This window comes from Salvelinus sp. IW2-2015, linkage group LG16, assembly GCF_002910315.2.
Source record: "Salvelinus sp. IW2-2015 linkage group LG16, ASM291031v2, whole genome shotgun sequence".
NCBI lineage: Eukaryota > Metazoa > Chordata > Actinopteri > Salmoniformes > Salmonidae > Salvelinus > Salvelinus sp. IW2-2015.
Genome location: NC_036856.1, coordinates 42452403 through 42469759, shown reverse-complemented (window position 1 = coordinate 42469759; position 17357 = coordinate 42452403). Strand labels below are relative to the sequence as shown.

The following is a 17357-nucleotide window of genomic DNA, read 5'->3' as shown; positions in this document are numbered from 1 at the left end:
TAAGCTCTGATTGCTGATGAGAGTTTTTCGCAGGCAGATCAACTGCTTCCAAAAGAGGATATCAGTATGCTGAATGCAGTCATAGAGGTGGTTTCATAAAAGTTATTCGGGGCACAGATACAGGATTTTAATTTGATCACCCTGTTGCAGGACATTTTAAACTATTTTGTGTATTTGAGGTTTAAAAAGGCTTCTGAAGCTTGTAATTTCACATTTGAAATGTTAGACTTGATTTTCCCTAAAAATGTATCAACAYCTACAAAAATGCCCATTAATTATAATCCACATAATAATTCACAGTTGCTATTGCTACAGGATTATTTTCCTGATGTAGCAAACTGGCTCAAATTAAGATCCTACATCTGTAGAATACAACATTTACAGTATGTAGTGTGTGGTGCTTGGAGTGTGAGGTGCTTGGAGTGTGTGGTGCTTGGAGTGTGTGCTGCTTGGAGTGTGTGCTGCTTGGAGTGTGAGGTGCTTGGAGTGTGAGGTGCTTGGAGTGTGTGGTGCTTGGAGTGTGTGCTGCTTGGAGTGTGTGCTGCTTGGAGTGTGTGCTGCTTGGAGCGTATTTTTGTGATGCTCGGGGTGTTTTTGTTGCAGACAGTGGATTTCAATCACATAGGATATTCCTGAATAGATTGTCAGATGGGTCTTGAGGTGTTGAGTTAAAGTTCCTCTTTCTTCTTGAGGATGATATTCCGTACCATTTCAGCTATTTTAGGTCGGAGTTCTTTGACAGAGACACTGGGCCCCCAGGCATCCACGACTTTCCCATCTGTATCGATGAGGTACTTCCAGAAGTTCCAGTCAGGCTCTTTTCCTGACATCTCTGTAAAGAATCAAAAGAGACATTTGTTTTGTGACAATTCCATAAAACATAAATACTTATTATGTGTTTTCGGGGCGGCAGGTAGCCTAGTGGTTAGAGCGTTGAACTAGTGACCGAAAGGTTACAAGATCAAATCCCCGAGCTGACAAGGTAAAAATCTGTCGTTCTGGCCCTGAAAAAGGCAGTTAACCCACTGTTCCTAGGCCGTCATTGAAAATAAGAATTTGTTCTTAACTGACTTGCCTAGTTAAATAAAGGTTAAAATTCTATATTTTTTAATTGCATGATAATGAATCGAGAATTAACCACATATACAGTATATTCATTGTGTGTTAATATAGCATGAATACAAATTGCCATCTGATCAAAAGCCATGTTTCAACCCCTAGTTGTTGCGATTTGAAAAAATGCATTGAATAAAATATTTAGACATAGTACACTTAATAAAATATTTAGATATAGTACACTTAATAAAATATTTAGATATAGTACACTTAAAGTTGAATAAAATATTTAGATATAGTACACTTAAAGGTGAGGAGAAGATTGCAATCATCATTCCTTCCAGCCTTTCACTAGTGTGGTAAAAATGTAATTGGCCTCTTTTTCTCCTTCCCCTTGATTTTTCCTGACGTTTGAATCACCTACGCTCTGAGGGTCCGTTTGTAAAAACGTGCAGCCTGCCAGTAGCCTGCCATTTTATCTCCCGCTGGGGGACCCAACCTGCCACTCAAACCCATAATAAACCAAACACACTTAAGACACACACACTCTCTGAGCTGGCCTAGGCTTGCTAATGAGTCCACAAAGACGGTCGCTGTCTGCCCAAGTCAGTCAGAGGTTATAGACTTGTTGTTCATACTTCAAGCTATTCAGGAAAAAGTTGGAAAATGCATCCCCCACCCATAGCCGTGTACAAAACATTAAGAACACTGGCTCTTTCCATGACATCCACTGACCAGGTGAATCCAGGTGAAAGCTGTGATCCCTTATTGATGTCACTAGTAAAATCCACTTCAATCAGTGTAGATGAAGGGGAGGAGACAGGTTAAAGATGCATTTTTAAGCATTGAGACCACTGAGACATGGATTGTGTATGTGTGTCATTCAGAGGGTGAATGGGCAAGACAAAATATTTATGTGCCTTCGAACGGGGTATGGTAGTTGGGGTCAGGTGCACCGGTTTGTGTCAAGAACTGCAATGCTGCTGGGTTCTTCATGCTCAACAGTTTCCCGTGTGTATTAAGAATGTGTGTCAAGGCATTATTCCACGGGGACACAGGTGGCAAATAGAACCGTCATTGGGCCAGCGCTGGTGTGCCGTCCTGAACACATTCTCTATTGATTTAATGACATTAATTGTTGACCAGTTGAAAAGGGATTTTATTGAAATGGATAACAATTGAAGAGAAACACACAGCTCTTCAAGGAGCTTTTAATGAGGATGGCATATTCAATGAACTAATAAAAACTAACCAAGCGCTCCAGGACAAGTTGTCTACAGAAATAAAGGAGCTTAAAATCAAGAAATTCAACCAAGACAAAAAAGACAAGGCCGAGAACAAAGTCTACTTCTGGAGAAACCCTGACAAGAGGTCCTGCTCTTCCTCTCCATGACAGACGCAGGAGGGTTGCCGCTTACTTCTATCCACTCCCGTCTGACCAACGCTCTACAACCAGCGCCTCATCTGCTTCCAGTGACACTTTTTTATACAACGAGAGACTGGGCCAACGGAAGCGGGTAGGTGGCCGTGGCCACGCGTACCGACGAGATGCCGTACCCAACGGGGTAAGAAGAAACTACTACCAGAGGCAAAGGGGACCGTACACAAGGTCCCAGAACCCATGGGATTGAATGTCTTTAATTTATCAGGCAAGATTTTGAGCCCTGCCCATGTCTCCTTGATTAATAAAGGGTTATTTTGTGCCTACAACTCAGTGCAACGATTTCGATGTTAAGGTAGACAAGTTTAAGTTTTTTAGTAACATCCGTTTAAGGGGAAACTTTATCTCCCCTAATCGTGATTTTCTACTGAACATGTAGGTTGCTCACCTGCACATACTCCGACTCCTTTTAGAAGTAAGATTTATTTTGTACCTCCAGCCAATCACAATCACTCTATTGAGACATATTGCAGACTCGTTGAAAAATAATCTCCTTAAGAAGAAATAGGAGTACATATCTTTCCATAATTTACCCAAGGATGAAAAACAAGCCTTGCTTGACTTACAATCCAATAGGTCAGTCCGTACCCACCCTGCTGTTAAGGGTGGGTCGCTTGTACTCATGGATAGGACAGTTTATGTAAATGAGTGTCATAGAAAACTGCTTGACAACACCTTTAATAACAAACTCAGAAGTGACCCCACTTCCCAATTTCAGAACACTGTCTTTACTCTCCTAGATGGGTACTTAATTTCTGGTCAGATCACCAAAAAAGAACACAACTTTTTGGCTATTCAACACCCTAAAATTGTAACTTTCTATACAAAATTACACAAGAATGTAGCGGGCACTGACGCAGTAATGGCCCCTTTATCGACTTTCGTTTACTTTTTTATTAGACCACTCGCAGAACAGCTCCCCTTTTTTGTAAAGGTCACCAGCAGTATGATCTCTATTATTAAATCATTTGATCCTCTCCCTGTTAATACTTTGTTAGTCACTTTTGATGTTGAGTCATTATACACGAATATTCCACACGAGGGCGGTATTGAAGCCATGGAACATTTTCTTCTGCAACGTGACCCTAATGAAGTACCTTCCAGTGCATGCATAACAATGGCTGAAATAGTACTCACACACAACTACTTCATGTTTCTAAATGATTTCTTTATTCAGACAAATGGTACTGTGATGGGATCCCCTATGGCTCCTAACTATGGTAATTTGTACGTGGGTTACATGGAGAAACAGTCCATTTTCAACTGTCTCAAAAATGTTTTCTTGCCGAACATTATTATTTGGAAATGGTACATCGATGATATTTTGGTTCTATGGAGGGGTGATGCAAAACAGCTCCAGGCATTCCATGCTTTTCTTAACTCTTGTTCTGAGCACCTGAGATTTACTATGCAATCTGAYACACGTCAAATCAGTTTCCTTGATCTTCTGATTTTATGTGAGGATAATGTTCTATACACTGATCTTTACAGGAAACCTACTGATCCTAACAGTTTGTTGAGGGCTGATAGTTGTCACCCGCTTCCCTTGGAAAGCAGTTTGCCCTACAGCCAATTCTGTCKAATCAAAAGTGTGGTGTATTGAGAAATGTATTATGTGTTAATGAGTTTAGATTTAAAATGGTTGCAAATAGCCAATGACATTTGTAGGCAGAGGTTGAGTTATTTGAATTAACAAATGACAATGGGGTTTCCATTCTTGCATTGAAGTGATTGGATTACGAGATGCAAGGGCGGCAAAGGTTTAATGATGTATGGGAGAGTTGGGCTAAAGACACTGTAGAGAGTAGTCGACTGTAATGTGTTAAGGAGAACATTAAATAAATCTGTTCCATTTATTATAAGTAAGCTTCGGAGTCTTCAGTAAAAGAACCCAGCATCTTAGGATGCAACAACTGGCGACGAGGATAACAGAATTCTGAGACAAAATCCTCAGACTACTGATGACCAACCGAGTGAACGAGCTAGAAAGTTAGCTAGTACTAATGTTAGTAAATGAGTTGGTCAGCTGGGAAGAAATAGCGCATGGGCTAATGAGAGCTATGGCACTTTTCAGTAGTGAGACCGGTTTGTGTTTCCAAGAGGCTATCTAGAGCTTCAGCACATATGAGGAGTGATTTTTGCAGTTAACGAGATAGCTGACGACCGCAGAAGAACGGTGTTTCTATCAGTCGTGGGTTCAAAGATGTTAACGCTGCTGAAAGATTTATTAGCGCTGAAGAAGCAGGGAGAGGCTAGCTTCCAGGAGATAATTTCAGCTCTGAGAGATTTTTATGTTGAGTGAGAGGTATGTTTTTCGGAATAGGAAACAGTTGGCGGGAGAGACGTTAGCTGAGTATATAGCATCGCTAAAGGGAATGGCAGCTACATGTGAGTTTGGTGCTGCACTAGAGAAGCAGCTGAGGGACAAGCTAGTTTATGGAGTTGCCAGTAAGGAGCTGCATGGCAAGATGTTAAGCGCGGCATATGGGAAGAATTTAACATGGGCAAAAGTATTGGACATTGTCAACAACTTGGAGTGCACAGCCCAGAGTATGCAGAAATTCCAGCAGACTCAGTTGAGATCCGATCAGTTGTCCACAAAATGGGAGGGGCATCGACCCGGATCCGACAGGGAGAAACAGTGGATGTCAGACCAGAGGGGGGAGACCTCAAAGCCCTGTTTTCGCTGTTTGGCTGTTTGGGGACAGGACATTCACAGCAGACCTGCCGTTACAAGGATTTCCAATGCAGAGTGTGCCAGAAGACTGGACATCTTAAAAGGGCTTGCAGGGTGAGAGTATCTGCGGGGAGCAGCACGTTTTCTAAGCAACGCTCTCAAATAGTGTACTCTAATCCAGTGAAGGGGACAGGCTACTTGACAACAGATCAAGTTGAGGAGACAGAACTGCTACTGCCTGCAGGCTCCAGCACGGTCGGAAATCACCAGTCAGAAAAGGACTTGGGACTTTTTACTGTGTGTAGTGATCGTGAGTATGTGAAACCGTACATTGTCATGGTGAGAACTTACTCAGCTCAGCCTATTCAGTTATTGGGACAGCTGGAGGTTAAAATGAAATGTGGTGCTCAAGTTTTACCATTACCTCTATTAGTGTCAAACGGGAAGGGTCCTACGCTAATGGGGAGGAACTGGATTCAGCACCTCAAATCAGATTGGTCAAGAGTGAACCATGTGTCAGACCCAGTTGCGCAGCTGTGCGATAAATATGCTGAGGTGTTTAGTGGTGAACTGGGTGTGGTAAAGGGAGTTAAAGCCAAAACTCAAGTGTCAGAGAAAGCAGTTCCAAAGTTTTGTAAGGCTAGACCTGTAAGGCTAGACCTTTGCCTTATGCACTCAGACAGGCAGTAGACAAACAGCTTACAAAGCTAGAAAAACAAGGAGTGACCCCACCCATAGAGTCCAGTGAATGGCCAGCACCTATAGTTTGCATTCCAAAGACAAACTGAGGTGTCAGAATATGTCATGATTACAAGGTGACTGTAAATGCATGAGTGGATGTGGACCAGTACCCCTTACCAAAGACCCTGGACTTGTTTGCTACTCTAGCCGGAGGTAAACAGTTCACAAAGTTAGACCTTACACAGGCCTACCTGCAAGTGGAGGTAGATCAAGAGTCAAAGCATTTTCTGACTATAAAACATGTTGAAGGGTTTATACCAGATGAATGGCCTGCCTTATGGCATATCAAGTGCTACAGCTATATTCCAACGTAGTATGGACCAGGTTTTACAGGGTTTACCTGGGGTTGTGTGCTTTCTGGATGATATTCTTATCACAGGGAAATCGGCAGAGGACCACTTACAGAACGTAGAAGCAGTGTGACAGAGGCCGCAGCAACCAATGTCACAGGAAGGCCAAAAAGATCATCAAGGACATCAACCACCTGAGCCACTGCTTGTTCACACCGCTACCATCAAGACGGCGGGGTCAGTACAGGTGCATCAAAGCTGGGACCGAGAGACTGAAAAACAGCTTCTATCTCAAGGCCATCAGACTGCTAAACAGCAATCATTAACTCAGAGAGGCTGTTGCCTACATTGAGAACCAATCACTGGCCACTTTAATAAATGGATCACTAGTCACTTTATACAATGCACTCTAAATAATTCCACTTTAATAATGTTTACATATCTTACATTACTCATATCACATGTATATACCGTATTTTATACCATCTATTGCACCTTGCCTATGCCACTTGGCCATCGCTCATCCATATATTTACATGTACATATTCTCATTCACCCCTTTAGATTTGTGTGTATTAGGTAGTTGTTGGGGAATTGTTAGATTACTTGTTAGACATTACTGCACTGTCGGAACTAGAAGCACAAGCATTTCGCTACACTAGCATTAACATCTGCTAACCATGTGTATGAAACAAATAACATTTGATTTGGATTTGATAGGCTTCCCATGAAAGGGGGGGGGGTGTCCCAGAGACCAATCCAAACTATCGAGTATCTTTTTTAGATGTACTTCCCATTTTAGCTAAGGACATAGCCAGGGAAACTACCAAGGACGAGTGTTTGGCAAAAGTGAAGCACTTCACACTTACAGGGTGTCCTAACCATGTTACTGATCCTGAACTATTGAATGAGAAGGACTGTAGAAAGTGATTGTGTGTTATGGGGTATGAGAGCGGTGGTGCCGGTCTACTCTACAGAGGGACCTACTGAAGGAGCTACATGAAAACCACTGGGGCGTGGTCAAAATGAAAGCTCTTGCAGGAGCCACTTCTGGTGGCCCAGGTTAGACTCAGACATAGAAGAAATTGGTAAGGAGATGCCAATTGTGTCAGTCTAATAGACATATGCTGAACCTTGCACCAGTGCATCCTTGGAAATGGCCTGAGGCCATTCATATAGATTTTGCTCAAAAGGGAAAGCACCAGTTCTTAGTAGTTATGGATGCATACTCACGCTGGCCAGAAGTAAAATGTATGAGTTTTCAGCTACAGCCACGGTAGAGACACTCCGGGGAATGTTCTCAGCCTACGGGTTAGTTGAGGAGTGAGTTTCAGACAATGGGCCGAGGGCTGGTGTCAAAAGAGATGGAGATATTCTTCCAGTTGAATGGGGTGAAACACATCAAATCGGCTCCTTTTCATGCAGCTTCAAATGGTGCAGCAGAGTGACTTGTACAGAATCTAAAACAGGCTCTTGAGAAGGACAATTCCTCAGGACGGTCTGTACAGCATAGTGTGGACAACTTTCTGTTCCTAAAAAGACAGGTTAGAACAAGGTTATCCCAGCTTTTCAGCTGACACGCAGTCTAAGATACAGGACAAGGGGGTGGGCAAGCGTCTACGTTTTTTTTTGTGGGAACAAACAGTACTTGTCCGAGATTACCAGGGAGGAGAGAGAGAGAAAAGGGTACTTGGTCCTGTATCCTGCTTAGTGCAGACTGAGGGAAAATTGTGTAAGAAGCATGTGGCTCAAATGATGATGCAACACAATGAAAGAGAAGACCTGAATGTGTCAGAGTGGAACATTTCTGATTGGGACTTGGGAAACTACGACTGTGACGGGCATGCATACAGAGACACAGATTGTGCCAGGCCGTGAGCCTGAGGGCCCAGAGCATCATAAGAGGCCAAAAAGGGTCAGAAGGCCTCCGGACCGAGTGGATCTGTAAACAGGTTTGTATATGATTTGATAAGTGAAAAACTGTTTTTGATGTTCATCAAGGATGTTTTCAGAGGAAGTGAGAATTTCTGGGAGGAGTGTGGTGTATTGAGAAATGTTTTATGTGTTAATGAGTTTAGATTTAAAACGGTTGCAAATAGCCAAATGACATTTGTAGGAGATGTGTACTTATTATAAGTACGCTTCGGAGTCTCAGTAAAAGAAACCAGCATGTTAGGATGCAATAAAAATTATTTTGCAAAAAACAATCAGAATTTGACAGAAATATGGCTGAGACACAAAGAAAATGAAATGAGAAGGAGTACAAAAATGTTCAGATTAATACTGCCATTGAGAAAATTAAAAACATTATCAAGACATGATCTCTTACAAGGACAGTCTCGCAAAAATAAGCATTCTTGTGTTCTAACTACATTCAAAGTGCTCTGAACAAATTAAGGGAATCGTTCACAAACATTGGCACATTCGAAGATCTGATGACAGTATCGGTAATGTGTTTTCAGACTCTCGCTTGGTCGTATTCTCGCGGGGCAGAAATCTCAGAGATCAATTGGTAAACTCTGATATACCACCCTAAAATATCCCTGCACAACGTCTATTTGCGCCTCTACCCGGATGGAAACTACAAGTGTAATGGCTGTGCTCAATGCAATGGCACTTACAAATGTAGATCTTTCAAACACCCCCAAACAGGGAAACAGATCCAATCAAAGGTTTATCACGGGCTCCACTAAGGCAGTTATTTATCTTATAACTTATAAGCGTGAATTAAAAGTATGAATCTCGGAGGCATCGTAGCACCATTAGGTGCAAAAACTTGACTTACCCAGTTGCGGCCCACTTTATGGAAGCGAACCACTCGATTTGTCCCTACGTTATATCGAGCATCGAACATGTCAACCTCCCTATGGAGAGGCGGTGACCTCGACAATTTATTAATTAACGAGAGGCTGCCTGGATCTTTAATTTTAAGACCCTTGCTCCCTTTGGTCTCAATGTAGACTTTGATCTGAAGCCATTCTTGTGATTATTGTGATTTTGCTATTCATTGTAAACATTTGTAGGCCTATGTAGCCAAATTCTATCTATGATCAAATGCTATCCATTCATGTTTTTTGTATGTTATTTTTATATGAGAATTAACCAATGATATCAGGCCACAACCCGGCCATGATTACAGACACCTGTGTGTGTCCTTTGACACTATATAAACTAGTGACCCGCAGTGTTTGTCATTATACCCTGATAAAGACAGCTTGTCTGTGGAAACATTGGATATTAGGTTATTAAATGATTACATCTGAGGTCCTAGAGCTCCCCTTTTCTTTTTAATTTACTAAGAATGGCCCACCACCCAAAGGATATCCAGTTAACTATACACAGACACCTTATAAAGATAATTAGGTGGGTGCTTACATTTGTCCTATTTCACAAATGAATATCCCACTCCCCCTGAGAGTGGGGTCAGAGCAAGGAATCACCAATTACTGACATTGACCCTGGAACAATTATGGTTAAGTGCCTTGCTCAAGGGCATATTGACAGATTTTCACCTAGTTAGCTGGGGAATTTCAACCATTGACCTTTCGGTTACTGGCCCTACGCTCCTAACCGCAAGGCTACCTGCCGCCGATACATCTAGATGTATATGTGTGTATGTGTATATGCCTCTGCCCCCATCCATCGCTCATCTGTTCACTCACCCACAAGGTACTTGAAGGCATTGTTGGCCCCGGTGCCCACCACAGCAATCTTGCTGAAGAGGGGGAAGGAGACTCCGTAGACACGCCGGACAAAGGCGTCAATGTCCATGTCGCTGCCAGGCTCCTGCTGGCCGAACTGGTTGCAGGGGAAGGCCAGGACGTTGAAGTGGGACGGCCCAAAGTCCCTCTGCAGCTGTTGAAGGTCCGTGTAGTGATCCTCAGTGAAGCCACAGTCACTGGCCACATTCACCACAAGAGACACCTGCAGGCAACCATAATACTAAAAATATAAACGTTGTACTGATGAAAACTGTTATCGATAATATGAAAATAACCAGTAGCCTTTCATTGGTGCTGAATGCTATTTCCAGTGCTTGACTGAAATAGGTACCGGTACTCATTTTGGGTACTGGTACTTCTTATATTTAGGTGGAGGAGCTCCACAATACTTTTGAACAAATATTCTATAAGAGGGACAGGAGCTCAAGCATTAGAACATTTGAGGTGCCGGTACTCAGCTCCAGTGAGCTCCTGCCAAAGTCACGTACTGGCTATTTCAATGTGATGATTTGTTGGCTATGTGACCAGATGACACATTTGGTAAGGGCACAGGGGTTATTCCATGAAATAGTTTGACCCTTTAATCCTTCCTGCTCTGTGTGTAGGGACTACCACAGAGCTACAAGACTAATTGAGTGGGCATGGTTTCAAGGAAAACAAGATCAAAGGTTTGGAGGTGAATGTACAGTGGGGCAAAAAAGTATTTAGTCAGCCACCAATTGTGCAAGTTCTCCCACTTAAAAAGATGAGAGAGGCCTGTAATTTTCATCATAGGTACACTTCAACTATGACAGACAAAATGAGAAAAAGAATCCAGAAAATCACATTGTAGGATTTTTTATGAATTTATTTGCAAATTATGGTGGAAAATAAGTATTTGGTCAATAACAAAAGTCTATATCAATACTTTGTTATATACCCTTTGTTGGCAATGACAGAGGTCAAACGTTTTCTGTAAGTCTTCACAAGGTTTTCACACACTGTTGCTGGTATTTTGGCCCATTCCTCCATGCAGATCTCCTCTAGAGCAGTGATGTTTTGGGGCTGTTGCTGGGCAACACGGACTTTCAACTCCCTCCAAAGATTTTCTATGGGGTTGAGATCTGGAGACTGGCTAGGCCACTCCAGGACCTTGAAATGCTTCTTACGAAGCCACTCCTTCGTTGCCCGGGCGGTGTGTTTGGGATCATTGTCATGCTGAAAGACCCAGCCACGTTTCATCTTCAATGCCCTTGCTGATGGAAGGAGGTTTTCACTCAAAATCTCACGATACATGGCCCCATTCATTCTTTCCTTTACACGGATCAGTCGTCCTGGTCCCTTTGCAGAAAAACAGCCCCAAAGCATGATGTTTCCACCCCCATGCTTCACAGTAGGTATGGTGTTCTTTGGAYGCAACTCAGCATTCTTTGTCCTCCAAACACGACGAGTTGAGTTTTTACCAAAAAGTTCTATTTTGGTTTTATCTGACCATATGACATTCTCCCAATCTTCTTCTGGATCATCCAAATGCTCTCTAGCAAACTTCAGACGGGCCTGGACATGTACTGGCTTAAGCCTGTCTCTTATACACATCTAGATGTGTATAAGAGACAGGTGTGGTTCTTGTGATCATTTTGACCCCACGGGGTGAGATCTTGCGTGGAGCCCCAGATCGAGGGAGATTATCAGTGGTCTTGTATGTCTTCCACTTCCTAATAATTGCTCCCACAGTTGATTTCTTCAAACCAAGCTGCTTACCTATTGCAGATTCAGTCTTCCCAGCCTGGTGCAGGTCTACAATTTTGTTTCTGGTGTCCTTTGACAGCTCTTTGGTCTTGGCCATAGTGGAGTTTGGAGTGTGACTGTTTGAGGTTGTGGACAGGTGTCTTTTATACTGATAATAAGTTCAAACAGGTGCCATTAATACAGGTAACGAGTGGAGGACAGAGGAGCCTCTTAAAGAAGAAGTTACAGGTCTGTGAGAGCCAGAAATCTTGCTTGTTTGTAGGTGACCAAATACTTATTTTCCACCATAATTTGCAAATAAATTCATTAAAAATCCTACAATGTGATTTTCTGGATTTTTTTTTCTCATTTCGTCTGTCATAGTTGAAGTGTACCTATGATGAAAATTACAGGCCTCTCTCATCTTTTTAAGTGTGAGAACTTACACAATTGGTGGCTGACTAAATACTTTTTTGCCCCACTGTAAGTGATGAGGAGTCTCTGAGCAGTGTGAATAGTGGAGGTTCAGGCCAGATAGTAATGAGGGTGATAGTAAAAGAAGCCCTGGAAAATGGTCAATCGTTGCAATAATGTTTGGTCAAGTCAAATTCTTTATATCCATTAAAATATTTTTGCAATTCTGGGCCAATAGCTCAGTTTTAGTATTGAACAGATACAGTGACATTTTGATCAAATAGAAGATATATTACATTACATGTGATTTGCTATGACACATGTTTTTTTGCCTGCACTACAGATGGCTATATCGGGCCTCTAATGCAGGACTAATGAATCACTTGAACACTGGAATTATAGAATTGCACCAACACATTCCAAACATCCTTTAGGTGAATGTTTGAGCCATTACTTCCCACTGGGCACACACTGGTTTAATCAATGCTGTTTCCATCTTATTTAATTGAAATTATGTTGAACCAACATGGAATAGATGCTGAAGTAATGTCTGTGCCCAGTGGGCTGTCCTATGTTCTCTTATGTGAATGTGTGACTCATCGGAGACGGCAACAACAAAAGTGATTCGTGAGCCTGGTTTTGTGAGCCATGTTTATGGCCAACTTTATATTTCTGTATTTTTCTATACATCTCCCTTCCTCTTCAAGGTCTATAATTGTATCCATCAAAATGAAAAGTTGCTATTCCATTTCTAAAGTGTTTCATTTACATTTTACACTACTCCAGAACTACTTACAATAGTAAGTGCATACATTTTCATACTGGTCCCTCGTGGGAATTAAACCCACAACTCTGGCATTGCATGCTCTACCAACTGAGCTACACAGGACTGTTTCATTATTTATTTTTTAATTGAGCTTCTATGATTTTATAAATCCCTTTTGTAAAATTGTATAAAGCGCTAGAATAATACTGCACAATAATAAACTCTAAAGGAGAAATAAATAAATGCTTCGCAATAAATTCCTCATGAATGCTCCATTTAGCAGACATGCACTTTTCATTGTGCATTGTGTTTCCGTTTATTAAAAAGTGTTTGCATCAGTATCCCTGGCGGTGCACCCGGCCTTTAAATAAATGCAGCTCGTGGCGAAACACTGCGAGAAAAAAAAGTGTTTACCTGTAGTGCTCATATGGTATTGCTGTCCTCTAGTGTCAATACGACGGAACTACACGTGGTAAGGATAGAAAATGGGCAGATTTGGGAACGCCTTTTTCTACTGTATCACTTTAAATTCTGTTCAGATTATGCAGCATGCAGACGGTCTATAGAATGTGTCCTGTGATATGGTTATACCCAATGAAAAAAGTTGACAATTAATAAATACAAGTTTTAAATATGTATTAAAATGGCCCACCTTGATGTTTTAAAAATATTACATTATCACTGACTACAGAAGGGAATATTACCTCTCTTTTATAAGGCATATGAAATAACTTTATGCAGGTTACGTTATAGTCAGTAATATACAACCAGACATAACAGTTGGATCAAACTAAGGCTAGCTATTGGCCAAACAATACATTTAGTATTGGCCAAACAATTTAATTTAGCAACGTTTGGAGTCCAGCAGCAGTTGCCACGTATACAGACGATAGACACAAATAATTTGGTCTTAAACTTAGCATTTTATTCATAAGAGTAAGATGCTATTGTTATAAAACATGCATAGATCATACATGCCTTATGAAAGGAAAATCCGCAGAATGCATTCACCGGTAAACAAATGCCACATTTGCATAGGCTACCGTGCAAAAGTTGGTAGGCTCGAGTTTCAAACTTACCGAACCCCTGTATTTTTCCAAAGAGACTAATCTCCCTCTGCTATTAACAACTTTGAAAGTGTACAAATCTTTCTGTTTGGCCTCATTTAGACTGAATAAGATCAATAGCAATGTGATGACAGAAAGCATGTCTTCTTATTTATCAATGTACAACGTAAGCTATTTACTGTAGAAGCTTCTGTGCGCTGAACTTCTTCTTCTTCTTCAAGGTTTTATGGCAGACTACATCTTTTGGTGAATTGCCGCCACCTACTGTACCGGGTTTAGCGATGGGCATTCCGGTTCTTTTCAGTGAGCTCTTTTAGCTCCCAAACGGCTCTTTAAAAAAAATATGTTTTGTATTTTTTCAAGTCAAACAGTTGCGATAGTTTGATTATTTGGTGTTAAAACGTGTTAAAACGATTCTAATTAAATTATTAAATGAAATCATACTCTACCTTAACCACAATGTATTTAAAAATGCATTGGTTTGTTATGAAAAATAATGCTATTAAACATATAAAAGTAGTATAAAGTATAAAGTATAACTTTTTAATGTATATAAACAAAGTGCATATAAATCTAACCATTCAAAACGAATACAATCTGAACAGCATAATAGAATACTGCACCATATCAAAGAAAAATAAATAACAATTTGCAAAACTGCAGCATCCCACATAAAACATTAAACTGGTCCCTCTTTTCTCTCTCTTCTTTATTGCCATGTTATAACCAGCAGCACACAGCAATGCTGACCAATGCTGCTTTTATGAGAGATTTGCATTCAGAAATGCAAGCTGCCTCACTTTCGAGGGGCTGATGCGGTTTCTTCTCTCAGTAATTATTTGTCCCGTTTTCAAGAAGACCCTCTCAGAGGGAACGGATGTGGCCACTATGCAGATTCTCCCTGACATGATTTTAGTAAGCCGTGGGTAGACACGGTTCTTCCACCAGCTCAGAGGATCTGCAGATCTTTGGAGGAGTGGCTCCTCCAAGGATCGGACCTCCATTATGGCATCTGCTGAGGGATTCCTTCATGCTGTATCCCCAGTGGCTTTCTCGTCAAACAGCATTCAAACAACAGTCGTTTGTGGCACTACTACTGGTGCTTCTGCTCCATCTGATCCCTCTTCTTTCTGTTGCCCTGGTGCCTGAGCCAGCTGACTGCTGGGGCTGTTCCTCCCTGCTGCTGAGGTTATTCTTTGAAGAGCCTCATCAATCGCTCTGGCATCACGGAAGGCTAACTTCTTAAACCTGGGGTCAAGTGCAGCAGTTTCTTATAGCACGTGATTATATTCCATTCTGTGGAACTTTCTGTCCATTTATGAACATAGGGTGTCCATCAACTCTGCCACATGTCCTGTGGTTACATTTGCTTCTCTCTGGCGGCTGGCTGTGATTCGCTGCAGACCCTTACACAGGAGTATAATTTTTGAGGCTCTCTCACAGCTGAAAAGAGAGAACAGTAACTTATTAGTTCAGGTTCATGTTTTGTCTACTGATACTACATTCTCATCTACTGCTCATATACATATATAATACTGGATTAAATAATGATGTAGTGTCGCGGATGAATCAGAATTAGTTTGGTAACATAGATAAATAAGATGTTTTATTCATATAATATGCTTATGTGAGATACTTGTCATTAGAATGTATCCTTTTGGACTATAGTGTTGGCAATTGCACTTTTTCCTCTCTAGGGCTCAGTCACTTGGGGCCCAGAGAGGGGAGAGGTCAGGCTTGTCTTTCACATGTCCCTGGTGCTATGCAGAATATCAGAAAGGGAAGAGGACAGAATGGAACATTGTCTTCATATGTGAATGTGTCTTTACTAGTCTCTTCCTCTTATTGGTGTCCTTTAGTAGTGGTCTTTGCAGCAATTCAACCATGAAGGCCTGATTCACGCAGTCTCCTCTGAACAGTTGATGTTGAGATGTGTCTGTTACTGCATTTATTTGTGCTGCAATTTCTGAGGCTGGTAACTCCAATAAACGTATCCTCTGTAGCAGTGGTAACTCTGGTTCTTCCTTTCCTGTGGCGGTCTTCATGGGAGCCCGTTTCATCATAGCGCTTGATGGATTTTGTGACTGCACTTGAAGAAACTTTAAAAGTTCTTGAAATTTTCCGGATTGACTGACCTTCATGTCTTTAAGTAATGATGGACTGTCGTTTCTCTTTGCTTATTTGAACTGTTCTTGCCATAATATGGACTTGATCTTTTACCAAATATGGCTATCTTCTGTATACCACCCCTACCTTGTCACAACACAACTAATTGGCTCAAGCGCATTAAGAAGGAAAGAAATTCCACAAGTTAACTTTTAACAAGGCAAACCTGTTAATTGAAATGCATTGCAGGTGACTACCTCATGAAGCTGGTTGAGAGAATGCCAAGAGTTTGCAAAGCTGTCATCGACTATACTTTGAAGAATCTCAAATATAAAATATATTTTGATTTGTTTGACACGTTTTTAGTTACTACATGATTCCATATGTGTTATTTCATAGTTTTGATGTATTCACTATTATTCTATAATGTAGAAACTAGTAAAAACAAAATGAAAAAACTGGAAAGAGTAGTTGTGTTCAAACTTTGGATATTACTGTCTTTTTTTTATTTTTTATACATTTGCAAACATTTCCAAAAACTTTTTTTCGCTTTGTCATTATGGATATTGTGTGTAGATAGCTGAGGMTTGTTTTTTATTTCATCGATTTTAGAATAAGTCTGTAAATTAATAAAATGTGGAAAAAGTCAAGGGGTCTTTCTGAAGGCACTGTATTTGTCATATCTTCAATTTAGCCTACTAGAAAGTGTGTGCCCTTAGTGTCACGACTTCTACCGAAGGTAACTCCTCTCCCTGTTCGGGCGGCGCTCGGCGTCGCCGGTTTACTAGCCGCCACCGATCCCTTTTTCCTTTTCTGGTTGTTTTGTCTGTGTTCCTTTTCACACCTGGTTTCAATTGCGTTTATTTCTGTGTGTATATAGGGCACCTGTTACCTGCCTTATTTCGTGCGGGATTAAGCTTGTGTGTATTTGTGCTCGATTATCTTTGATGTTTCTTGTTTTCGTTATTACGTACGTGTAGTTAAGTTTCGGAACTGAGTTTGTTCCTCCTTGCGTTTGGCACGAGTTTCTGTATTGTTTTCACTATTTAGGCACTTGTATGTAGTGTCGGAACTGTGGTTGTTCCTCCGTGTGYTGGCACGAGTTTCTGTTCCTTCGAGAGCGTAGTTTGGGATTTTCGTTTGTGCCAATTTTGTATTGGTGGACTATGTATATATAATTATATATTAAACACGCTTCTCAGAAATCCCTGCTCTCCTGCGCCTGACTCCTACACCTCTCACCGAGACGCACCTTATCACACTTAGTCCTGGAGGGAAGCAAAAGTTATTCCCCTACTTAAGAATAGTTCATCCCACTTTACTGGTTCAAATACCTGACCCATTTACCAACCCTTAGTAAACTTTTGGAA

General features: G+C 41.2%; 1 protein-coding gene across 1 annotated transcript; it reads right to left on the bottom strand.

Moving 5' to 3' along the window:
* Positions 1-395: 395 nt before the first annotated feature.
* On the bottom strand, positions 396-14119 carry gpx7 (glutathione peroxidase 7). The gene is made up of 3 exons (XM_024004820.2): positions 13894-14119; positions 9868-10129; positions 396-832 (listed from the first exon to the last, which is right to left on the bottom strand). Exons 1-3 carry the CDS (start codon positions 14020-14022, stop codon positions 669-671), a joined length of 555 nt encoding a protein of 184 aa, XP_023860588.1. The 5' UTR covers positions 14023-14119; the 3' UTR covers positions 396-668.
* Positions 14120-17357: the final 3238 nt, after the last annotated feature.

What these genes read in the sequence shown, in the direction of transcription:
- gpx7 (XM_024004820.2), bottom strand. Translation starts at nt 14,022, where the DNA reads ATGCTTTCTGTCATCACATTGCTATTGATCTTATTCAGTCTAAATGAG. An exon ending in TGGAAAAATACAGGGGTTCG is followed by an intron (nt 10,130 to 13,893) that starts GTAAGTTTGAAA and finishes GGTTGCCTGCAG; the next exon opens with GTGTCTCTTGTGGTGAATGT. An exon ending in TGCCTTCAAGTACCTTGTGG is followed by an intron (nt 833 to 9,867) that starts GTGAGTGAACAG and finishes GATTCTTTACAG; the next exon opens with AGATGTCAGGAAAAGAGCCT.